This window comes from Stegodyphus dumicola, chromosome X1 (genome assembly GCF_044657685.1).
Source record: "Stegodyphus dumicola isolate Sdum_Otavi_A_Nest chromosome X1, ASM4465768v1".
In the NCBI taxonomy this organism is placed as follows: Eukaryota; Metazoa; Arthropoda; class Arachnida; order Araneae; family Eresidae; genus Stegodyphus; species Stegodyphus dumicola.
This window is the reverse complement of record NC_140780.1, coordinates 192,487,344-192,514,456: the sequence shown is the minus strand read 5'-3', so window position 1 is coordinate 192,514,456 and position 27,113 is coordinate 192,487,344. Positions and strand designations below refer to the sequence as shown.

The following is a 27,113-nucleotide window of genomic DNA, read 5'->3' as shown; positions in this document are numbered from 1 at the left end:
AAAATCTTTGTAAAACACGTTCAAAATATTTTTTTTACTATATGAATTAATTATAATATATTTTCTAAAACATTTATAATCAATAATTAAACATTTGTAATTAATATTAATAATATTAATTTGTTGTTTTATTCATTTTTTCAAAAGGCGAAGTTTGAAATTTTAACAGCCACAAAACATTTCATTTAAAACCGTTCTGCAGCATACGTGATTTCTTTTCTTCTTTTAACCATTTGATCTTGTACATAAATTGCATTTAAAATTAATTTAGGTGTATTTTCATTAATTAAGAATTAAACTCCGATGGCGTTCAACAGGAATAGTAAACAATATCAAAAAAGATGCAAGCAAACGTTAAAAATCCGCCAATCCGATTCGCGTTTCAGCCATCATTGTCCACAATGACTTATGGGTTAAGGATGGAAGACGATGTGCATCTGAAATGGTTCTGAAGGCGAAACTGCTCATACCCCCGTTTCTTCCTAATATAAACGGTAGCCGTGTGAAAGAGCGTTGCATGTGAACAGTAGCTATGCTAATGAAGTGATTGTCACCAATATGCTTTGCACGGATGCTGGTATATAAGGCATAAAATATATAAGAATTAATTCATCTGGAATTTTGTATGATTCTTCAAGTCGCTACATGGCACGAAGAAGCTCGGAGCTTCTTCGTGCCCATGGGTCTCCGAAATCTAAATTGCTAGAAGCTTTCTAGTTTCCTACAGTGAGGATTCGCCACTGCACTTAATAAGTTCGTTCTTCTAGTGGAGATACGAATCTGTCATATTGGATTAAGTGATAACGTTTGAAACAGTTGTAGCGAATTCAAGAGAAAGTTAATTTTAGGAAGATGCGAAACGATGTGAATAAACTTACAAGGAACGTCTTTTCACTGTGAGCTCACAATTTTTCTCGGAAAAAAATATATGAACCTACTCACTTCAAATACATATGAGTAAAAAATTAGCTGCTAATAGTTTATGAGTAATGAGAAAAAAAATGCTATTTAAAAAAAATCTAAAAGTTTTCAGATTTCAACGTTCTAATGTCCAAAAAAGCGGTTTTTTTGTTGTTTTTTTTTTTAAATTTTGTGTGTTACCTTTATTTATTAAATATCATGTTCTTCGCACTTAAACCATAAAATTCAGTTCAAGGGCAATATCGCAAAATAATTTTAAATTGAGCATATCTTTAGAATTTCCGATACACAGTCTCGCGTACTGGAGATATTTTTTTTCTTCTCCTCGTACAGTATTGCCATTGCTCGCTTTGAAATCGTCGAGTTTGTTAATCAAAAATTCGTTAAAGTGTTACAAAATATGAAATAGATAATAAAACAAATTTCAGATTTGGGCTTCCAGATGCCCATATTCGATGTAGGATTACGTCATTCAAAATTTGATGGCGCTAGGTACCGTTGTTTTATCACAATGCGAGAAACATGCATAAATTTATGCAAATTCTTCATTATTTAATTTCTTCAAATATAATACAAGGCGATAATATTTGGTGGCAACAGTTTGAAAAGTGAAACGGATATTCAGAGTGATTCGACGCAAAATCGCAAAGCGAAAACAATAGTCCCTCAGAGACCCCCTTTGGACTAAAAAAAAACGGAGTTTTTGATTAAATATTAATAAACATAAATGTGTCTGGTTAGATATACAAGTACAATGATACTATTTACTCCGCAAATTTTGCAATCTTCGTAAACATATTTCAGAATATATACTTTAATTACAGTACGAAATTCCTTCCTCAGCACCACAAGTTTTGGTAGATGCAATTTTTAATTGGTTTGTTTGTTTAAGGAAAGCACTCGAGGGTTATCTGCCTAAAGGGAGGGATGCCTTCGTGGAGAACTTTCTAAATGAAACTGGCTTGTATACACGTTACACATGAGGAAACTACTAAAACACTCATTGCAACCAGCCCATTCGCGGGATCCGAACCTCATACCGAACTACCAGTGTTCAGCGACTTTACCACTCGGACACTGGTGGGACAATTTCTAATTTCTAATTGGGTCAAATTCTAATTGGATATATTTATTACTTGTAAGTCAGAGCACGGACAGTTAGAAAAATTTTAGTCCGGATGAATATATTTTGTTGCATAATATCCCAATGTCTGTGATAGTTTGTTTATCTCAGATTTATTGTCTAATAAATTTTCTGCCTACATATGGCAGTTATTTTCGCCTTTTTTTTTTTCCAAACATGTTTGAACAGCATTCCGCAGTGAAACATTGGAATCTCCCACTTCACTGCAGTTGCTGTTATCCGAAGTACGGAGATTAAAATTTTTATAACTTGGGAAGTGGTACCCCAAGGGACGGATCCGAGGGTCTTCCACTCCTCTTTTCCTATCACCGAACCTTTCGAGACTTTCGGCCTCCCTGGAATTTTAAGTGTCTCCATGCCAGTATAAAGGGTGCCATGCCACTATAAAGGGTCGTTTCCACTAGGGTTTACCTGAGCTAACGGAGACAGCTGTCGTAGCCGACCCATCTCCAAAGATTTTCCCCATAGGGCAGCAAGTTGAAAAATCTGAACTGCAGGCATCGCGAAGCTAGTCGACACGTGGAACTGACTCCGTTAGCTCAGATAAACACCCCAAAACGAGCCTTAACACTTACAAACACCCAAGACTTCTCCGAGATTCGAACTTGGGCTCAACGATATGGCAGCCAGTAGCGCTAATCACGATACTGATCAGGACGGTTGCTTTCGTATATGCAAGAGAGAAAAAGAGTCCTCTACAAACATTCGCTATATTTTGGATTATTTCAATTAATAAATAAAATTCTAATTTACCGACAGTATACGTTAATTTTACTTAGTACTGCCTTACTGCGGGTAATTTATCAATTGAACAGGACCATGTCTATACTGTTTATATGTGTGTACCTATAACACGTGATTAACAATTTAAATAAGCGGATACGAGGAAATTACTGTATACTTAATCTAATCGGAATAATGTATTGGGGAAAAAAAAAAAAAAAAAAAAGAGCATGGATAAGTTCAATTACTTATAGTTATTTACAGGTTTCTTTCTTTTGATTATTAAGAAATTAATAGTTTATAATAAGAACTGCCTAAAATTAATATTGCTATTAAATCAAGTAAAGAGTTCATGAAACCCCAAAACTGCATTTTATTGTAAAACTGAGCTTGATACTTTACAAATTATAAATATTTACATTAACAGAGAAAAATGGCGTTTACATACATATGAATGCATGGACATAAATTATCATACATTAGTGGTAATTAATTTAACGCTTGAAGGAAAGCGTATAGTGAAAACACGCAATCAAAGATATTAAAAATAAACGGAATAAAAACATTAAAAGCAAACAAGGGTTTAGGAAGGCGAAAAGATTAAAAGTAAATACAATAAAAAGCATTAAAAGTGAACAAGGGTTTAGGAAAGCGAGCTTCAAAAATAACTAGATGAGAGCGCATTCCAGTTCAGCTCGCAACAAAAGTTCGCAGCAGCCACCAGCGAACAAAGCTGCTCTGCGTCCTTCAAACATTAAGTTCTACTTTCCTATACGACCCATTATCATACCTGACTGGGACTAGCAGCAGGAAGTTGTGAAATGAGCCCTCTTCGAATTGCTTAGAAGCCAGGAAAGAAAGGTGATTCTGACCGGTCTGTTTTGTAGCGCTCAAAACTCAGTCGGCCGCCGTAGAGTCTGGTCGTGGAAAAACAGGTGTGCATGGTGGCAGCGTAGCAGATGTTCTAATGTAAACAATATGAAAACTTGGTGGTGAATTTTATTTTTGCATGTTAATCTGATAACAGTATTACAAGTACCAAATTTTAAGTGTTTGACGCAATGTATTACAGTTTACTTACCAGTAAATTACATCAGCGGTTCATTTTGTGATTAGTTTTATATTACAGTTCGCATTATTTCTTCGAAAATGTTAAATATTTCATAAGTCTAGCCTGATGCACGTAAATCCTAATTGCAAGAAGACTTTCTCATAAAACGAAAATTGTTTTATTATGTATAGCTGACATACATGTAATTTATTTTGAAATGCCATTCTACAGTTGGATAATTGGAAGAGAAAATATCTTAGACCAAAATAAGTTTTGCAGTTATGATTGCGATGGCAACACGAATATATTGGACGTCGACACTGTTGCCAACAAACGGATGGTAAATGTTATGCGACATTTAGCACAACTGCTAACGATAGCAGACGATATTTTTGGTGCCATAGACAACGAATGCAGAAATGTGATTCAAAGGACTAAGCAACTTAAGTTAAAAATTAATCGCTGCCAAGAAATTGTGGATACTCTTAATGCCAAAACAGTTCCTGTTCGTAAGTAAAATATTTGTTAATATTTAACTAAAAGTTTTCTTTGCATGTTAAAGAAAGAAAAAAAAAAAAAAAAAAAAGTTTATTTCTGAAAAATAGTTTGCTTAATTTTCTTTGACTTAAAATATGAAAGATTTAAACTATTTTTTATTCAAGTTAAGAATGCTGATAGAAAAGAATATACAATCCTGAATTATCTAAAAATAAATAACATTCATTTAAAAATATTTCATCAAATCGTTTCTTATATTATCTCATAAGCATTTTAATTAACTAATGCGAACAAATTATATGTCAAGACTAAGTTTTAGTGATTTGATTGAAATTTTCTTGAATCATGGTATTTGATTTGTTTAAAGAATAGAATGAGCGGGAAATAGTTTAATTTTATCTGTTCGTTACGAATTTTGAATATGCTAGTATAGAAATAATATACAATCCTGAATTATCTAAAAATAGATAGTAGGTAAAGAATTTAGCAAACAAACAGCTTCGGGAAAAATCTTTTCCAGCGTAAAAGCGTAGTTCTAGATACTGCAAGTACCTTGCATGCTGCTATATTAAAACGAATATGTAATAAAAGTAATCACATGCAATTTTTAATTACACCATGCAAATAAAAATTATATTTATATTATAATCTATACAGCAGTAAGATTTTTGTATTTGTGCATTCAGTGGAGCAGCATTTTTAATTCCCTGTTTAAGATCTTTCCCATTGCGTTCACAACTGCACTAGCCGTTAGATTCAAAAGGTTTAATTTTCGTTTTGGTGTTTTTCATATTTTTATCTTCCCGATTAATGTAAATTTAATGTAATTTAAAATTAATTTTGAAAATTTATTGTAAATTAAATAATTTTTAATGTAATTTTAAATTAATTTAATTTATAATGAAAGGTTAAGATTCTTTCCTTCATTTGGTGATTAATAAAACTACTTTAAGTATTATTAAAAAAACTTCAAATAATTGTAGTTATGGTTTGGCATATTTGAATGTGACATAACTCTCGAGGTCTATCTGCCTAAGGAAAGAGACACCTTCATGGAGGACTTTTCTAAGGAAAATTGACTCGTATATATGTAACGCATGGGGACAATCTCGAAAGCGTCCGTACGGCCAGGCCGTTCGGATGGCTTCGAACCAGCGACTTTCCTTCTCGGGCCGCTGGCGGGCGCTCACGTATTGGAGAATTAATAGCTTGTATATTAAATACATAAAATTTATAAAAATATTATAATATCTCGAGGAAAAAGAAATTTCCGAAACTAATAAGTTTTGAAAGCTGTTGTTATTTTTAAATTATTCCAATAATAAGTGAAGAATCAACCATTCGATTCTAAGAACAGTTGAACAGTTATAATTTGGCTTAAATTCAGTGCAGTACCAACTAATAAATTAAAAATATTATGAAAGTAGCCAGAATGCGATAGACAGACATGAAGTGGATAAATGCGGTTGACAGAAATGTGCCAACTGATTGATTCGATTGTCACAAATCCTCGATATCTAAGGGTAATATCTGCGAAACATAATAAAACGAAGCGCAACATATCGAGGTATGACAATATGTTCAACATTAATTTTACTACTGCTGAGTGTAAAAACTGACTACTGCTGGCTCGTACACTGGAAAAAAAAAATTGTAATGTCAGGCTTTATTGGTGTTGTTTTTGGTTGCTATTATTATTGTGGCATACAATGAATATAAGACCTTTTGCCGAGAGCTTTGAACTGACAGCAAGAACGCATTTGAGGTCTAGAACTTCCATAATCAGACATCTGTAATCATAATCAGGACAACTATAATCAGAAGGTGCATTTAACACAGGCAATGTTAAGTGCACTTTTAGAAAAACTGTCAGGTAGAAACGAAGATTCAGTGCATTCAGACCAATGCCTTATATATCCAAAAAAGAAGACCAAATATATTCACCGTTTTTTTTTTAATAGCTTGTCGAATTTTAATCGGTCAGGATAAGATAAATCAAAGTAGGATTTTGTTTACAAACTAGGTTTTGGCAAATTTCCAGCTGCAGAGTATTAAGCCATTTTCTAAATATTTAACAACCTGCCCTAACTATTATTGAGCAGACTGAACTATGTTCAAAGATGGAAGTCTTAATTTTTTATTTACATTTTTAATGTTTTTATTATTCTAGGTAAATTAAAGCACAAATGGAAAATACCTTCTTGATTTGTTCTTTATGAATCTTTTCAATTATTTAAAAAATTGTTCTGAAAACACGAATAGATATAGGTAGATATAAAAGGAATAATCCATTTGAATAAAGAGAATAGAATAAAAAAAAATTTATTTACTGTGCAGAACTATCATTTAATAATCACTGAATTAGCTTAAGACGTTGAAGAATCATGGCGCTGGTTTTAAATATTACAATCGGCAGACTACGTATATGCTGATTAGATGAAAGTAGGCATTAGAAAAAGTTTCAGTTTAAAACTTAATGATTAAGCGATTCTTAATTTTTTTCACAAGAAGCTGTTATTAACGAAATTATACCATTGGCTAATGATGATGCTATTTTATATGGAATCGAATAGAAGTTTGGAGCTTCTTAATTTACTTACAAGGGTTTTCTCAGGTATTTCGCACGAGTAAACGCCAATATGTCAAGGAAAATTTATACTGCAGTTAGAAATGATTTAATTAATTCTATAACAGCAGTCAGTTAAATATTATGCGTTAAATTTTCGCTGATATAAAAAATAGAACGTAGTATATGATAAAAATAAAAACAAATTTTAAGGACTAATTTCTTGATTAAAAATGAGATTAAAAGGTCTAACATTAAATCTGAATTTTTGTCTTATTCAAATATATACATAATACTACCCAACTTTGAAAATGCAACACCAAGAAGGAGTGGCCCGAAAATTATGCAAATTTCAGTGTAGATGCACGTCACCTAGTTATGCGAATGATGTGAAATGTGCAGTTGTCCAGTTCACGTTGAAGAAGATATAAGGGAAGTAATCTGCAAGAATGTTCAATTTTCGTGCAGTTATTTTTGCTAGGGAAATCATCATAGAAAGTTTGTTCTTGTCTCAGAGGACCCGTTAATAGCAGAGAATGCAAGGCCGTCGTCAACGGAAGCAGTTCCAGCAGACAGGCGATTTTACGAAGAGCATAGTGATCGGACTGAGAAGGGCAAGTTGGTCCATATGACAAATCTTCAGCCGACACACACCTAGACGCGTCCACAGTGCACAGGCTGTGGCGACGATGGTTGGAAACAGAAAATGGGGCAATTTCGAGAGGTGCCGGTGCAGCCAGACTGACGTCAGCACGTGTGGATCGAAGCATCCGCCGACAAGCCTCTTCTACCTCCCTTCTGCAATATGTTCAAAGACACCCTGGATGTTCCCATATCGACCAGAACCATTTGCCGTCGATTGGTGGCTAGTGGTCTGCTCTTGTGGGATCCGTTAAGAAAGACTGCCATTGACCCCCATCTTGGAGATCTAATAGTATTATTTGTATTGATTTGAAAAGTTTTTGCACAACGTCACAAAAACCGTCTCTTCCTTGATTTTTGCACACCAGTGTAAGAGGGGGAGAAACTTAGAAGAACCTCTTTGAAGATAATAAGATAAAGTTAAAATTATTTTAAAATACAGAAATAGCTTCGATAAAATTTATGGAAATAAATATGAAAAGATTTTTATTCTTTCTTCTTAAGGACCGTAATTTAATTATTATTATTACTAGTTATTAGTTTATTAGCTATTAATTTTCTGTATAACACTGCAGAACTCTTCAGGTAACCGTAGATACGAATTTAATACTCACGTTTTTAGATTTTTATGGGTTATGCCATTAGACATGTATCAAGATGCAGTAGTTTGCTTGAGTGAAACATGCTGAATTTGTTGCAGGTGTCTCATATGCAGTTTATATGAAAGTACTAAGACAGTGTATGAGTATGGGAGTATGGACGCAACATGATTTTGCAGAAGAGTAATTGAATTTCATAGATCAAGCTTTGGTTTAAGAATTAAGGAGTTAATTGTAGATCTAGCATCTCGAAACTTAATCATGGCTTTCATGCAAGACCCACGCCTAGAAGAACACGAAGTTACTGGATCTACTGATATCTAGGGATTAAAGTGTCAAGCACTTATTAATATTAAGATAAATATTTCCTTAATATTTCCCTTGTAGATTAAAAAAAATGCTCCGGTTTTGAAACACTTGTGCAGCTGATTCATCCGGCCCTACCGTTATACAGTTATAATTCGAGAGCGGGAAAAAAGCTAAAATGAGCAACGCTTCATAAATTTATCCTTCTTTCTTTTTTTGTCTCTTTTTCATTTTATTTTTTTAACCTTTTTACTTCATTGTACCAAGTAAATGAAGTACTGTAATTATGAAGAATTTCGGATATATTATTTCAAAAGAAATATCCATTTTGACCGTTCCCGAATTCATTTGGAAGATGTTTTTTACGTGACGTTTGTACGTACGGAGAGAGAAAAAGGACTGTTTTTCCCAAGACTGATTATAAAATGGATTTTTTTCCTGATTTTTTTAGATACGTACGTAATGTATGTATGTATCTCGCATAACTCAAAAAGATTAGCCGTAGAACATTGAAATTTTGTATATGAGAGTGCTATAACATCTGGTTGTGCACCTCCCTTTTTATTGCAATCGGCAGAACCAAACTTATATATATGTTTATCGATATATAAAAAAATTATAAGCTAAATGGAACTGCAACTTTCATAATGAATTCTATAAAGTCCTCCAATTTCATCTCACCTTCAATCTAACTAATTAGCTAAAACTCAACTTACCAGTTTGACATCATAATTCTTACTTGAGTAAAAGACGAAACACCTTCGCATTTATCAATTACTGTTGATTGATGGGAAGTTGGTTTGTTCCCATTGAAAAGTCAACCAATTTCCGATCAATGACAATAATTTTCTTGATTTATTGATTAATTTTTCATTTACAAAAGTTTCCATTCAATTTTTCATAATGCAGATTGAAGTTTCATTAAAAAATTTCTCAAAATTAAATTTTTAATGCTTCAAGTTACTTCATTCTACTACATTTCTACTTACCATTCTAAGGAGATAATAATCCATTAGTAAATAAATTATTATTTTATTACTTTGCAGCTACTGCCCAAGTATAAGGAAATTTATTTCAATTTATTAATGCATTTAATTTAATTCAATCTTTGATATATATATATATATATATCTCAAATGTTAGGCTTTTTAAGAACAAAAAATTACCTTATTTAATTAGCACTTCGTGTGTTTGTATATATATATATATATATATATATATAATAATTTTTGTATATATAAAATAATAATTTTTGTATATATATATATATATTGAATGAACTGAAATTCATTGAAATCGAAAAAAATTTTCTAATAGTACTTGCGCAATAGCTGCATAAGTAAGATAATAATAATTTATTTACTAAATTTTTTCGGAATTAAAGTTCATACTTCTGGGTTACTACGTTTAGATACATTCTACTAAATTTATATTAGGAGATAATATAATCAATATTTCTTTAGTAAATGCAAAAGAATACTTCGAAATACAAAGGAAAATTCAGATTTCAAGTACTACCATTTCTTACCAAGCTTTTCATTTTTGAAGAAAACTTAATTTTAATGATAGATTAAATGACTGAAAATAATAATAATAATAATAATAATAAAAACAACCTTTCAAATAAAAGAGAAACACACCAAGGAAAAAAAGCAATCGTAGCTTGGTATACATTTTGAAGAAAACGAAGTCGATTTCAAGGGCGATCAGTCATAGGCTTTCACCCCAGGGAAAAAAAAAAGTTTTTCAAAACTCTGGCAATCATTATCTTTAAAATAGTTCCAAGATGAAAAATTATTTTCAAATTTGGTTCATTTTAAAAAACCCAAACTGCAGACTACTGCCCTGTTTCGGATTCACGGCTTGTTTATAATGTCAAATACAGGTTTTATGTTACTACAGTTGAATCTCTTGAGATTTTCTTACACAAGTATGTTTTTTATTTGAATTAAAAAATTATGTGGAATCCAACATACATACACCCTTTGCTACTTTTAAATGGCGGTATAAAATCAAAAGTTTTCGGATTCTTGAAATGTTCAGAATTGACTGAATTCTATCATAAGTGATATGACGATCTAGAGATGAAGATTTATTGCCCAGCATCCACGTTTTCTAACTTTACAATAGTTCTTAGGCGACATTCAAGAAATTCATTATTTAGATCATCATGTTCATACTGGAATTCTTCAAACGAGTTGTAAATTGTCGCTGATTATCTCACGCCTCTTGCTGAGAAAATTGTAAAATCTCGGTCAAGTGTCTGCCGAACTAAAATATAGTGAACGGTTATTCGTCATTACCTGGATTTGGCGACCGGGTCCCCTCCTCCCCAATCTCCTATTAAGTAGGGGAGAGTGTACAAAATTTTCTGCCTCCTTACCGCGTGCCTCCGTTGTGTAATTAGAAGCACAATCGACTAGTAATCGGGAGGTTTCTTCCGAACAATAGTTGAATTCCGTTGAGGGTATAGCTGATTTTTCAAGTTCCTGGTTTTGGAAAAATACAAATTTTCGACATGTGAAGTCGAACTAAAATATGGTGGATGATAATTCATAACCACCTAGACTGGCCCTTCTCCTAGAGGAGAATCGAAGGAATTTTCTCTTCCTTTACCACGTGCCTTCGTAGTGTAACTGGAAAGCCCACCCGGATAGCAATAGGAAGTTTCGGAGTCCAGATCCTGGGAAGGGTGTAGCTGATTTTTTCTGCTTGCTATTCCAAATAAATACCTAATGATTCTACAATTTGTATGAAAATTTATTTTAGTATTTTTATTTCTGATTATAGTTGTCTTTTAAAGTGACTGGAGAATGAATACTTAAAAAATATTAAATCAGACGAAGGTGTCATCAGTGAATCATTTGAAGCTTTTTTCTTTAAGGTTCCCTCTCATTAAATTGGCCGCTGGATTAGTAACTCATTTTGGGTTTTATTCTTGGCAAGCGATCTGGCTGCATTGAGTTTTCGTCTTGTGTAATATTAATATGAGCCAATGTCCCTTAAAACGTCCTCCACCTAGGCATTTTTCTTTTAGATAGCTCTAAGCATCCGTTTCCTAAATTACATCAGTACCTTTCCATCAAGCGTAGAAAATTTAAAGAGAAGAACACTGAAATAATAAACATTTCTTCTGTTAATTTTTACCAATTCGAGCGCTGAAATATATGAAATCGTAAGAATAAAAAAACGTGTATGTTGGAAAAAAAAAAAAATGTGTATATCATAAATTTTTTTCAACTGAAGTCCGGTTTTAATAATCTTTTTCACTCTTGAACACAAGTCGAACACGGAAGGAGTTCATAAAATGCCGTTGTGATTCTTTTTACGGTTCTTTTTTCCACATGCCTTCCTATACAGGTAGACGTGACTGAACTATTTATTCATGTACTCGCAAAGCAGCAAGAAGTCGAAAAACTGCTTTTACAAAGTTTCTATAGAGAATTCATTAAGTGACAGTGAATTGGTCTACCATAAACGTTAATGTCTGATTAAAGTTAAGAACTGTCGAATGGGGATTTCAAAACAAATTCCTGAAAACTTATGGCTTTTCTAAGTAAGTGACATTTTTTAAGGTGTGCACTATATTGGTAGGCATGGCATATTAGTACCTTTATGGATGGTAACTGAATTACTGAAATATATTAAATTTTATTCATTTGTAACTATTATTTTCGTTCTGAATAATAGTTACGTTCTTAAGCTTCTAAGGATTTTGTTCATTTTATTAACAGTTAAATTTTAAGTTAAAGTTCCTTTCCTGTCAGATTCTTAACTTCAACTTACTACTTCCGGCCAGAACGTAGTTTTGGAATCTTTCTGAATATTTAATGAGCGGTATTTAAACCGCGAAGTTACTTAGAGAGGGAGAGAGAATCAGAGTTTCTGATTTACACGCGTCTGCCTTTTGGCCACTCTCTCTCTCAAAGCTGTTATTACGCTCGGCCGTACTCAGGCCCTTGATAAGCTTTGTAGTCCAATAAAGTTAAGGGGCCAACTGGATTTGAATCTTGATAGCTTCGGCTATATTTCTTTAGTTAATCTTAGTTTTAGTTTAATTCCTAGTCTCTTAAGTTCAAGCCCAAGTGTCGGCTTTGATTGTACACTCCAAGACGGAGTTTTGTTAAATCTTATTGGAATAATAAAGGATTAGTTACCCTTCCATCTTGTTGTTTCTTGTCACACGAACTTAAGCGATTATTCGCTAACTAGTTCTTAAGATTCGTCACAAAAATTACATATTCTACAGAATGAAAGACAGTTAGTTGTAAATACACTTAGATTAGCTTTGAGCTCCGTCAAAATGGAACATTGTGCTTTATAACGCATTTAATACATCAAAATTCTGTCTTAATTTGGCATTGTCTTCATAGAAAACTCTATACATTTCTAAAAATATAGTCATGAGGCCCCTTTTCTTCAAAAAAATAAACGTATTCTGAATGTTGCCTGCTTGTGTTCCTCGAAGTGTACAGCGATTTGATGCGCAGACCACTAAAGTTTTTGAAATCTGGCAATATCAGCAGCAGCAGCAGCAGTTTTTAACCCATAGAATTGTTTTTAAAAAAATTTGAATGTTCTCATGAATATTAGCTGTTAAAGAACGATGAATTCTGCAAAATTTATTTTCGGAGTCGTTTTAAAGTTAATAAGGCAGTTTCGAAATCTGGATTAAGTCGACAAGATCTTCGAAATATTATAAGGTAGTTCTCCCACTTTCCTAGCGTGCCTTGGTGGTGCAGTGGTTCTGCACGCTGGGCCGGTATTCCAGAGGTTCGTGGTTCGATTCCCGGCAAAGGCGTTGCATATTTATCATATCTCTGGCTTTTCCAAATTACCTAATGTCTCTACAGTGGCGCCCGGACTAAAAGGGTGTTGGATGAAAAATCTCCATACCCAGGATTTGGCGATTGGGTCCCCTAAAAACCCAGTCGCCCTTTAAAAAGGAGAGTATATAAGGCATTTCTCCCACTTTCCTAGCGTGCCTTCGTGGTGTAGTGGTTTGCACACTGGGCCTGTATTCCAGAGGTCCGTGGTTCGATTCTCGGCGAAGGCGGCTGCTATTTTTCATCTTTCCTGCTTCCAATTAACCTAATGCTTTACAGTATTTATTATGACTTTCGACAATGATTGACAGTATAATACCGTGTTTATCGACTTTAGGAACAATTTATAACTGAATTAAAGAATTCCATCATGGCCATAGGAATTTGAGAGATGAAATTAGTGAGAAGTCGACTAAGAACTGCTGTGAAGACGGAAAACATTGAAGGAGTGCAATAAACTTTCATTTTAGATCGTCACGTCACTTATGCTAGAAGCGCTGAACGCCACAGAAATCTAATCTCTTGTAAATCAAGGATGACAATGTGGCCTTCAGGCAGGCAGAACACGCTCTCCTAAATTCATCTTCCAAAACCTTCCCTTAAATACTAACTTCTTTCTACCTGAATACACGTTCGCTAACTCATTTACATTCTGGCAAGAAAGCGTGGTTGAAAGCGAGAGTAATGGGAAAGGTTGTTTCAAAAAAAAAATTAACTGTTAAGTGACTTAAATAAATCCGCACAACTTAAATTGTAAATACACATGGTATAGCTTCACACGTGCGGATTAACTGCAACCACAACGCATCTAAAAAAAACTGTTTAAACAAATAGGTATTATTTAAGAATGAATGGTGGAATTTTGTGAGTGTTTTTATTTAATTCAGTCACTCGAAAATGTCACAAACAAAATGAATGACTTTCAGTATGTGCTCCTCGGCCACCAGTGGCCAAGCGATTAAAGACTCAAATTTAGATTCCAGCGAATAGATTACAGATGCTGCATGGGAGTTTTTAAGGTTTCTCCATGAGTAACGTGAATACAAGCCACTTAAAAGTTCCTTCATGATCTGTCAGGGAGATAACCATCATGTGCTTTGCCATAATCCAAATCCAAAAGCATTACAAGCAATAATAATGAAAATCAGTTTTAATCCGTACACAATAACATCCTGAATAACGCTTAAAGTCGCTTGCATGATTCCTTCATTTACAAGGTCAAGGTTATCAATTATAGCATGTAAATCTAATTTTTGACAAAGCTTCAGAGAAAGAAGTTTAGTGAACCAAGGTCAGGACATCCTCTTGCGAACCATGGGTTAGGTCCATTTCTGTTAATCCATCATCCTAGAAACTGACGACTCAACTTGTCATGTACATGATTCTCAGAGTGGGGAGGGTGCTCCTTGTTGCCAAAGAAGATCTACAACTCAACGACTTTGATTTTCATTTGCTCGTGTGAAGTAACAAAACCATTTACAGCATTTTCAGATACCAAGAAGGATTCTATAGTTATATGACATTTTTCTTGAAGTACACAACTTTTAGACTGCTTTTTTAACCCAAGTGAACTGAAATGAAAGTGAAATGAAATTGAGAAAACAGTTTCAAAAATAAATATTTGAAAATAATACAAATCTGTCTTGCTTTCAGAAAACTAGATCTTTGCCAATATTCAAATCATGTCATATGAAGTCAGATCGACACGAAGAGTGAATCAAACAGCATAAAGGCCAACTGAACAAAGTAGAAATATATTATATGTAGTTAGCCTTTACCGTTGCCCCAGTGGTTGAGAATGTGAAGACAATTACCGGACTATATATGACCTATTAGATCTTTATGGGGAGGTTATAGACGGTCGTCACGAGGTGTCGTATTATGAACTCACGAACGAAAGACTAACCAAAAACATTAAATTACTTTATCCAGTCTTTCGTGACTCCTCATCAATGTCATCAGAGTGATGAGATATATTTAGCAGCCAATGTCCATCCGTTTTACAGCTGTTTATAATACTAAGCCTGTAAAATACCTAGAGAAAGTAATTGTGTTTAAAGGAAATCTATCTGGCTTTCAAAGTGAAAAATTAGCAACATGCGAATATAGAATCGTAACTTAGTTTGAGTATTTCCCAGCGTTTTGTTATGTTAAGTGCAAGAAACAATGTAAGTAACAATCACTGAAGTTAATTTGCTTGCATTACAAGTATTGTTATATTGTACAGAGTGATTATGATTAAAGTTTGCATTTGAAAGCAGTCTTGTAAAAGAATAATTATTATGAATGCTTGAAATTTTGCGGAAAAACTCGGGAAACAAGATTTTTTTTTTTTTTTTGGTCAAGAAGAGAAAAAAGAAGCTAAAATGTTTGGCCTTATGGGGTTATAAATGAGGCTTTATTGCGGTAGAAAGCGATATGAAAGTAACGAAAATTTACGTCTGACCTTAAAAATCTTTCCATATGCTATCTTTTGCATTTCTTTTGAGCTAAAATTGTAAAAAAAAATTCAAGTTATTATGATCAGTAGTTCTCACTTCAGATCACTTTGGAATGAGAACTTTAATAAGTAACTTTTATTTTGACTTTCGAATAACATATACCGTCCTGTTAGGCATATTTATTTAAGCACTTTGGGCGGATTTGAACATCATACCTCAGCCATAAATCACCGGGCCATCCTATGTTCCTTTCATCTGTTCTTTAATTATGCCTTAGAGATTGTTATATCTACTCTCTCTATATATATTTTTGATTACTGATATTTTTTATACTCTCAGAAGAGGAGTCAAATGTCAAAATGTTGTCATCTATTCTGAATGGCATATATGTTTACTATAACTTCTTTCCGTTTTCTTAATAGAAATGTAAATCAATTAGAGAGTGTTTGAATTGAGGTTATAAGGTATTTCTCCCACTTTCCTCCTAGTGTCCTTCGTGGTGTAGTGGTTCTGCACGCTGGGCCGCTATTCCAGAGGTCCGTGGTTCGATTCCCAGCGAAGGCGTTTGATAAATTTTCCTCTTTCTGGCTCAAAAAAAAAAAAAAAAAAAAAAAAAAAAAAAAAAAAAAAAAAACCTAATGTCTCTACAAGATTTTTAGATTGTAAGACAAAGCGTGTTTCTGCCTCTCGAGGCTGCGGTTACCAGGTTTCGCCAGCTCTGATAAGATTGAAATTATTAGGTTTTATGTTATAGCTACCGTCATTTAAATTGTTGCTCCGATTGAAGATCTGAGTCGACTTAGTTGACTCGAAAAGTGTTATAATTAAATTGTGTAGTCTCGATTACTAGCTTACATTTTAAATTTTGAATTTGACTGTTACTTTAAATTGCATCGCCATTTGTGCCGGCGGATTGTGTGAGCACGAAACGTGCATTTTATGTTCAAGTTCTGATTTTAAAAAAAGTTTATTTTAAATCTTTGCAAGATTCTGTGGTACACTTCAGACATCACGATAATTCACTTAATGCGAGCTCTTAGGAGCTTGATATTTGTTTAAGCTACCAAAGAAAGTCAAACTCTATAAATATTATATATATATATTATCTAGAAGCTAGGAACTTATAAATAATATTCACACAGTTGCAAAATTTTATTATAAGTTTATTATATGTGTAATTATTTGTAATCTTTAAAAACTGTAATAACATAATGCATATTTATCATCATATTCCACCATGAACCAGAAAAGTATGTTTTACAATTCAAAAATATGTATGACAGATTTTAATGTTTCTGACTGCATATACTTAAGCTTCCCAATAACCAAAATGCAATTTAAGCAGATTTTATCGCATTAAGAGAGGAGTCGTAAAAGAAGTCTCCTTTACTATTCACTTCTCCGTTTGGGAAGCCCTAAGATTCGAAATATTTCAATGACTATTTCTTGGAAGGCTAAATGGGGGGAAAAAAAAAAAAAAGAGAGAGAGAGAGAGATTTTGTTTCTTAACAGATGAACTGACCTGAAGTCATAAACCCTCCTGTGGTAGTTATTTTCATATAATTTTCTGATTTTAGAGCCTTCTAGAACACTTTTTTTATTTTTTCCCCCAATGGCAGATTATGAACAATTACAAATGTAACCCATTCCATTAATCTATACAAGGCCGGATGTGGTGGTGTCTTTATTACATTATGCAGGCACCAAATAGGTGGGCCACCATCGCCTTTCCTATGAAGAGACGGGCAGTTACAACCATGCCTTCTCCGGGATTCGAACCCAGGCCCTTCGGTATCGCAGTCAGCTTCCCTGACCACTATACCGACTGGGCGGTAGAACATTTTCTTATACTAAAAATAGTAGGTGTACTATATAGCAAAATAGTAGATATACTAGAAATAATTCATTCTCTACAAGACAGAATCTTCAAATGTTACACTTAAGATATTAAAACAAGTTTACACACACACGTTAATAACAATAATAATCACAATAATAGTAGTGGTAATGAAACATCCTATAAACGCAATAAAATAAATACAAAGAATTTTCTTCATTACATATTTTCCCAGATATACCATTATCAATAATTAAGAAATCTTCTTTGTATTTTTTTAGCAAGATTAAGTGCTCTCATGTTCCATTTATGGAAGATAAGCCTAATTCATTACGCTGTTGTCTGTACATGGAGAATTTCACAGACTCAAATTTAGGTATTTTTGTGATGAAATTTAGTCTCAAATCTTGGGCTGGTGACAGAGTCACGAAATCTTTACTCAGTTGGAATAAGCTCGTCAGGAGCTTTTTCTTTCATTTTGTTATATATTTCTCAATCTTGATCTTAGCTATGCCAGAAATACAGGTATGGTTTCTTTCTTGGAATACATCATCTTCAAAATTTGTCAACAATGTTCAGTTTCAATGAATGTCTCAGCAAATCTAAAGTTTATTGTCTTTATTAAATTTTATTTTAAATGTATATGACCTGCCTCCGAATGTTAGAGCTGGATGACCACGTCTGGCTTCAATAAATTTAGGTTTCAATAAACTCATTATCACGTTTTAAACCAAGATTAATGAAAATAGCGAGACCCAAATTCAGAAGGATCACATATGACTGTAAATATAATAGTAATTTCCGTCTGTGCATTGTTCTGAAATAATTTCATAGCGATTGGCATACTGAGAAGATAGTTAAGTGTATCAAGCCAGGTGGCATTTATCACGTAACATTCCCTCTCCAAACATGTATCCCTCTCAATAACGATGTTTTGAAAAGGGGATGAATTGAGAGAAAATTCAGCTTTCCGTTAATAAGGGTACTGATGAGGAGGGATAGAGGAGAGCAGCGGGTGAAACGGGAAATATTTTGTCAGTACCGGTTACGGATGGGAGAGATGGGGTAGAGCAGCAGATGAAACAACACGATTTTGATCACAGGATGAAAAGGTAAAGGACAAAACGGGAAAACCACTGTGAATCTTTTGTGAAGCACGAGCAATTGTAAAGTTTACGTGTAGTATGAGCACTTAAAATCTTCGATATTTAAATCCTCTTGAGAGGATCGTAGAAAGAAAACTGGTATGCGACGTATTCGAGCATTCCGTTTTCGGGCATTCTTAATCGAAATTGTGAAAGTACGTGGCATCATACTTTCGCAAATGATGCACAAGGTCTATGATCAACAACAGATACTCCCTGTCGTATTATTATTTATGGACCTGTCAGCATATAATGAATCGAAACAAGCACCAATAACACTCTAAAGCCCACGCATTACTGTTAAGGATAATAGTATTATTAAAGTACAGCTAAAACATATGTAACAAATTTAGCACTATTATACAGACGTAACGACACTGAAATTAAAATATAATTTTCATATCATATAATATGGAATATTTTCTCACTAAGCTATTGTCTGTTACTTTAAAACAGGCACTTCAAAGCCGTTACGAGTTCTCTCCCATTTGCATGGTAACTCTTGTCGTAATCACCGCACAGCATTTATTCTTTCACGTCATTTGAGATTGTGGTTGAAGTAAACCTTCATTCGCGTACTTTTTCATGAAGCGAAATACGCTAAACTAAAATGAAGTGAAGGGAAAAATTAAGCGCCTCGACCTTTTTTTTTTTTTTTTTTTTTTTCAGCTGTTGCTCTCAGGGTAACGGGTCAAATCGGGCTGCGGAAAGTAACCTAGAAGTAGTACCTATTTTAAGTTAACTGTTCATGGTTACCACTTGTGTAATACCAAGACCAATTAAAATAAGTAATGGTGTCGCGATCCGCAAACATATTTTGTTTGGAAAACATTTCGGAACACATCCTTCAATAATAATAATGGTTACTTCAGAAAATTCAAATTATTTTTGTAAGCAGTTTTTTTCAGACTGAACCGAGGCCAAATATGAAAGTTAAAGAAGAGGAGCTCATTAACAAGTTCATCGACATATATTTTTAAAAATCTATACGTGCACAGTATGTGAGCACTAACCAGAAAAACATGTGAAAATATAGTACGCACAAATGAAGAAGTCAGCGCTTAATAACAATAAGTTTTTTTTTTTATCTTGCTGCGGGATGTTGTAAATGACTTCAAGACTCGAATGCGGTGTACAGGCCACTGTTTGGCCACCAGTGCTTTAATGTGTACATAGAAACTTATACTAAGTTCGTAATCCCCGTTGGCTTTCGTACTTTCATTAAGTGAATTGTAACTTTCTTTTAGTTATTTCTAGTAAACATGAGAATAGCGTTAAATGTGTGCTGGTATGTAGAATGTTAAGTGATAATAGAAATTACATTTTAAATACAAGATTTAAACTTCCAAATTAAACAAGCTGATCCTCATTAGTTAATAGATGTTTGTTGAAAGACATCATTCGGACTATTCTTCGCCCTAATTACTCTGGCGAAGCTTTTAATGAGTTTATCGACCTTCCGGATCTATTCAGAATTTAGTGCAATTCAAACGCTCGATCTGCTCTTGAATAGACAAGAAAAATGGCGAGAAAAATCTGTTGTTTGGCGAAAAAAAAATCAATGCATCTTTTAAACATTTCATCGGAAGTTTTTTTTTTTTTTTTTTTCTTGGACATATTCCAAACTGTCTTTTATCACGTTACAACTTACAGTACTTTCAGATAGTACAGGAGAAAAAAAAAAAGTTACACTGCCTATTTTTGGTTCATACAGGGTATGAAATTGGGAAACTTGGTGTTCTGATCGAGTTCTTGTGATGTTTAATTAAAGTGCTCCTCACATAGCTTAGTCCTTTTTGAAAATTTGATGAGACTGGAATTATAGGTTTCTGTCTGTAACTTTGCAAGAGAAAAAGTATAACTTCCTCCTAATATCTGACCTCTTTAAATCATCTTCAGAAGGGTGGAGTTTTTAATGTCGAAATCTCAAATATATTGTACAGAAAATAATTTCGAAATGTTGCCATGTTATATATACAATATATTATTAGACTAAATTTCACTATAAAACTGAATATCACACGTTTTTAAAAACCTAAAACAAATGCAAGAAGTAAACAACTGCAATTTTAAAGCTAAGCAGCGTGTAATTGGAGCTTTCAGGAATGCGTCGAAACCTGCTTTGATGTCTATTGAAATGATTTTGGACCTAAAAAATGTCTGACTGCTTGATAAAAGTATATATGAAAAAAGTCTTAACTCAGAAATTGATAATAAATGTGACTGTAATACTGATAACATACGTATAATGATTATATATTGAGAGGAACAAATAAGGAAGTTAAAAATTACCTGATTAATTTGGTTAGCGTATCGATTTCGATTTCGATTGTCTTGATGTCATATAAAATAATAGCATACACAGCTACTGAATCGACAAAACCTAGATACATGGAACTATGAAAGCTTTGTTAGAAAGTTCATGTTTCTTAAGCTAAAATCGCGCGTAACGTATGAGACTAAACCAATGTTTGGAACAGCTAACAATGGATAACAGATAAAACCTTTTCAAAGATGATATGCATAGGCTATGTTCTGATAGTTACTCGTGTGATGTTTCTTTTGAGTGGAGCGCAGGATTACTTTTTAGCTGTATAACGTTTTATAAATCTACAAATCACTTTACTTGTAATTAATTTAATATTAAAATATACGTTATATTTCTTTTACAAATACAGATTATTTCAATTGAAAGATTCAAGCATGAAAAGCTTGATTACAATCATGATGTAAAGCTACATTACATACTTTGCATCTATAAACAGTCTGGCTATGGTACTCTTTACAACAAAGTTTTTTGTTATCAACGGACTTTACGATAAAATGTCTACACTCTCCATGCAATGGTTTTGAATTTACTAGGCCTTCCTGATGCTGATCTATTTATGGCTAATTCTACACTCTCAATAGGAGTTTGCAAAAGGAATAATGCATTCTCGCGTCTGAAATCTAAAAGAGACTTTATATTTCCAGTAGTAAAAAGTGGTGATATTTAGTAAGTTTAGATACGGTCTCACCTCATATAATTTATCAGTATTGTCAATTTGACTGTTGCCAAAGCCAAATTCTGCTTCATATTCCTGTACTGCAAACGTGATATCAATTCTCGTACAACAGGAACAGAAATGTCCTTATCAAAAGACATTGCATTGTCATACATTTTTTCTTGAGGTAAAGAATAATATCCTATAAGCAATAATATTCCAATAAATCTTCTCATATAGGCTTCAGATGCAATAAATTCTGTTTATCCCCCTTCTGAGCGTATATATTTATCTGTTCAACAAGAAGAGAGTAAATGTCTAAACCAAAACGAAAATCAAAAATCTGTGCACTAGTTTTAACATTGTATTTTGTCTTTTATAATTTCTCTTCTATCTCTTTCTTCATGTTCTTCCTGAGACATAACTAACAGTTCCTTTTTTATCCACTTCAAGATTTCAATCTTTTGCTTTTTTAACTTTTTAGTATGACTATAACTGCTTTTAGAAGGCTGAAATTTGACTTCTTACGTGAATTTCAAGTTTCCCAACAGTATTTGGTAAAATATCATTATCATTATTTAAAACATTGCCATTCTTTTCTTCTTCGTCACTAGTTTCTGCAATTTCTGGGGAAACAACAACAATATCAGTTTCATTCTGATCATTATTAACATGTTTCTTCATCAAAATATCTTTGAAGGGCTTCTTCTAATGTAAGATACCTCGTTCTAGGCATTTTTGAACATCAGAACATGAACCAAAACATCGAAAGAAATGAGTGAAAAAGGAGATTGACTACCCGTTTCCTGCTGACGTTGCGTCAGCGCAACACCTGTTTTTCCTTGCTTCCCAACACAAATATAAACATCTGACTGATGTAATGTTCTGATAAACAGTGACCCTGACTAAAAATAGATCACTCATTAAGACGGCGATTCTTTCGTTAAATATTTTCAGCAAAAATAATCGGTCGAAAATTTTGCTTAAATTTTGCTTAAAGTATGAGATTAATTATTATAAACAAAATGATTGTTGAAGGCAAATATTTTTTTACAGAAATAATCTTCATAATATTCCCTACACAAAATCATCTGCTGGTATAAAATATCTTAGGTAGTTATATTTATATACGCATTTATTTTGATCGTTGCGTCAACGCAACACCAGCGGCTAATGAGTTTTAACGTAGTCTAGTAAACTGACTAAAGCCGAAATATCCACTGGCAGAATTGGGTGATAGAACGTAAACTTCAGGCATCGCTGCTAAGAGCTCCATATCTATAACGTTCAAAACCATCAACTTTAATACTTTGTAAAGTTCTTTTATGTTAATTAACTAGTTATTTTATGATTTAGACCTTTACTTCTTCCTTCCGTTTCCACTCCAGAATGCAAATTAGTTCGCGTGTATTTAAGCTGAGGTTTTTAGATTGTAAGACAGAGCGTGTTCTACCTCTCGAGGCCATGTTACTAAGATGCTGCTAGCTCAAATAAGATTTATTCGGCCTTGAACTTGCCGATATTGGAATATGCACGCCAGTTAGGTTCTTGAGCCATCTTCGCGATTGATTTGTGTAGCCTTCGGCTACTAGTTCACTTTAAATTTTCACATTTAACTGTTACTTTAAGTTATCTCGCCATAAGTGCTGGCTGAGCTTGTAAACACCAGGTGTGCCTTCTGTTCCTCTTTAATATCAAATAGCTAAGGAAGTGTCTTTTACACCCTTCCCCGTAGTTATTTGGAAAGGGTCTTTAACCAAAGATCTTTTATATCTTTTTCAAGACTCAGTTGTTATTTTAGACTTAACGATAATTCGCTTAACGTCTACCAAGAGTTTGAACAGTAATTCATGATCGCGAAATATACCAAAGTTTATAATATTTCAAACTAATTTACATCCTGGAGATGGCAACGAAAAGTAGAAGTTACAGTAAATATTTTATCATAATTATTTGTTAATTAACATAAAATACTCTACAGGATTTAATACATATTTTCTGGCATGATTTCTAAGTATTTACATCGATTTCTAATGATGATATCCACAGGGAGGGTTTTATTTAATGATAATATCAGTGAAACCGTAAAAGTAATTTGCCTTCAGGGAAGCTGTAGAACCAACTCTGCCTGAGCTGACTGATAAAAGTCAGAGACGCATCTAAGAGATAGCTCGAAAGAGAAGATACTACTATCGGAGAAAGAGAAATTAATTTTAGTAACTGTCGAGAATGAATATATTTAATAAAAAGATTTTATGTCTATAACAAGGGATTCGTATCTGCTTAAAATGTCTCGGATGCCTGTTGAAACTCCTCGCGGATGAGGGCCATCGGTTGGGTGCGGTTCTTCCGAATCTCTCTGGACAGCACTCGTCGGTCTGTATCTCCCAGTTTCGTTAGTCTGCCGACTCGGGGAACATTCCGACAATCACCGCTCACCTTCCACTTCTTAATCACATAGGCCACTGTCGATTTTGGGTACTTCAGATCGCTTGATATGTCCCTTAAGGATCGGCCACATTTGTGATACCCGATAATTATACCTTTCTCGAAATCAGAGAGCTCCGAACTGCGAGGCATCTTGCATGCGACTAAAGTCGATGCTGTTTCCTACACGATATATACCGGCGGAGTCCGTGACGTACCTTAGGACTGCAGATATCGCCATTTGCATAGGTTTCTAAATACTTATTGGTAGTCAGTGTATATATAATATACATATTATATATATATATATATATATATATATATACTCGTATATATATATATTATATATATATATATATTATTATTATATATATATATATATATATAATAGAATATATATATATATATATAATAGCTGCTACGCGGTTAGCCCTCATCTGGTTATTAAATGTACCGGGAAAATGCCTAAAGGGAACACCAAACATTAAATTTAAAAACTACACAATTTTACGCTGCAGAACAACTTTATCAAAAAAAAAAAAAAAAAAATGTATTACATACTAGAATGAAATATTACATATTAGAAGAAATTACAATGAAATAAGCAATATCCCTTAATACAAATATTAATTATCTTAATAAATAAATTGACTAACTTCCCGTTGCCTTCTTTCGGCAAACGTCCAGTATCCAAAAGAAAAACTAAATTTAAAAACTGCACAGAATTATCGTTCTCATTTTTCCGAGTGGCAACAGTACTGATATCAGCAACAATGGCTGCGTGCCGTTGTTCCTGACATAATGAGAGAAAATTATCGATTTGATGCGATTTTATCAAAAAATATAAAATACAATAAAAAAAAAAAAAAAAAATCTCATTCGAATTTTGAAAAAATCGCTTCTAGGTGCACAGGCTCTTGTCTAGATGCACCTATGTACCAAATTTTGTAGCCCTGTGTCTATTAGCTTACGCGCAGCACGAAAGAAAGATACACAGACAAAGACATATATACGTAGATATACACAGAAGGGATTTGCACATTTTTAGAAGTTTCAGGACTTTTAATGAATGTTTGAAATGTAAAGAGTAGTGTCTTGAAATGTTTGATTTGAAAGCTTTTTTTCTGGCTAATAAACCTGCAGCGTGATTTCCAGGGCAAAAGGTCTTTTCGTAAAATTTCCTGAGTATCGACTTTCATCCACTTCCACTATGTTTTAGAGTCCATCAATCGTGGTAAGTGTGCGCTTAAGAAAAGTCCTTTTTAAAAGACCAAAGGCACAACAGTCCATAGGTGAAACGTCAGGGAACTTCGCAGGAATACTTTGAAAATGTATACTATCTGTATCAGTCTTCATTTTTTTCAAGGAATGCAATTTAATTTTTTGCTTTGTCTTGTTGGAGTTTCACTCTTTGAAAGCCTTTGGGATGAAGAAATGGAATTTATTCTACAAATAACGGACGTAAAATAATGATACATTGAGTTGATAATACGTTGAGTTAATTAAAAAATTTTTTTCACTTTTCTTATTTTTAATTTCCCACTGTAAGAGAATCCCGCGAAAATCCTAAACCCATTATTAAAACATTCTTTGCATTGACCGAACCGGGTTTGTGCAATTTTTTCTCTTCGTTTTCGATAATAAATAGATTTCTTTTTCTGCAGACATTTAGGTAAACCCATGCTTAATCAGGGGTCACAATTTCCATTTATCTCCAATTAAATAATTTTCATACAGGGGCCTGCAAAATGTTATGTGCTAAGCCACATGCCTCGGCAAAACCAGATGAGCATTATGTACTTTTAGCCTTTTGTAAGCTGTAAATGTTAGTTTATTATTTTACTTATTGTTGCTACGGATGCATTTTAAGACATTGCAATTGACATCTAAGTCCACGGATTTTCTTTTGTTAACAACGATTTAACTTTAGAAACATTAGAAGCAGTACGTACCTTTTTTATGCATTTGTTCGGCATCTTTCTGAGCAGAAATAATGATTGACTGTTTTCCTTTTCCAATTAATAATGTTGCTTATTATGCACTTGGAATTTTAATACCGCGCATTTCACACCATTTTTGAATTACGTAGCAGGAATATTTTTCTTCGCAAAGCACAGAGATATATCCTTCAATCCGCAGCTTATTTACATGCCACATTTTGAAAGAAGAATAAATTTAAAAGTAGCAGATGATATTTCTCATTTCAGATAATAAGCTAATGCCAGAAATTTTTATTCCAAAATATTCCGCCCCCGTACTGAAATTATTCTAAAAATGTGCAACAACATCTGTATATACATGTGTGTGTTTGTGTATAAAATTATTCAGATTCTAGCAAACTGGCTTGCATCTAATGGACAAAAAGCATAGTGAACTGTAAAGCCACTCAAAGCACTGATATATTCCATTAATTGACAACCGCGTACCAAATCTGCATAAAAATAAGTTTTCAAGTACCTAAATTATGCACTGAAGTAACCCGTTCAATAATACTTTTTTTTTCCCCTTATCGAATTAGATTAGCACATCTCTCATTTAATATTAATAAAATAGCCAAGAGGATGAGTTGACACACCTCTAGATCATTTCGCAAATCCAATGATGTCGGTTCTTTCTATAATTTCTTGCTGAATTATGCAGTGGTATTTCTCGTTCGTTAAAAAATTTTATGTCTTTTCAGTGTCACACGGCCTATTATGCATTTAATGATTAGGGGTACGCCATTTTTTCCTGCTTGTGTAAAACGTTATAACTAGTATTTAAGTGAATTCTACAAATGAACATTTTAAATCACAGATATTTGAAAGTATTCACGAAATGCTTACATTATAGGGTCCTATTTGTGCAGACGTTTATATCAATGTCCTTAAGATTCTACCTCACTGCACTTCTCAGTGAGCGATAACTTACTTCTCAGTGTAAATTAAGATGCCACAGTCCTGAGAAAATTAAAATAACCTTTTTATTGTATCTCTTAATTTAATAGAAGGTACTACTAGTGGT

The 27,113-nt window shown here is 33.4% G+C and overlaps 1 protein-coding gene across 1 annotated transcript in view; it reads left to right on the top strand.

Annotated features, from left to right (window-relative positions):
- Positions 1 to 3,595: 3,595 nt before the first annotated feature.
- The window catches only part of LOC118202414 (uncharacterized), a 157,505-nt gene continuing 133,987 nt past the window's right edge, over positions 3,596 to 27,113 (top strand). Inside the window, exon 1 of the mRNA XM_085807643.1 lies at positions 3,596 to 4,348. Within this exon, the coding sequence (XP_085663769.1) occupies positions 4,057 to 4,348 (292 nt within the window). The 5' untranslated portion in view covers positions 3,596 to 4,056. The remainder of the gene's footprint in view (positions 4,349 to 27,113) is intronic.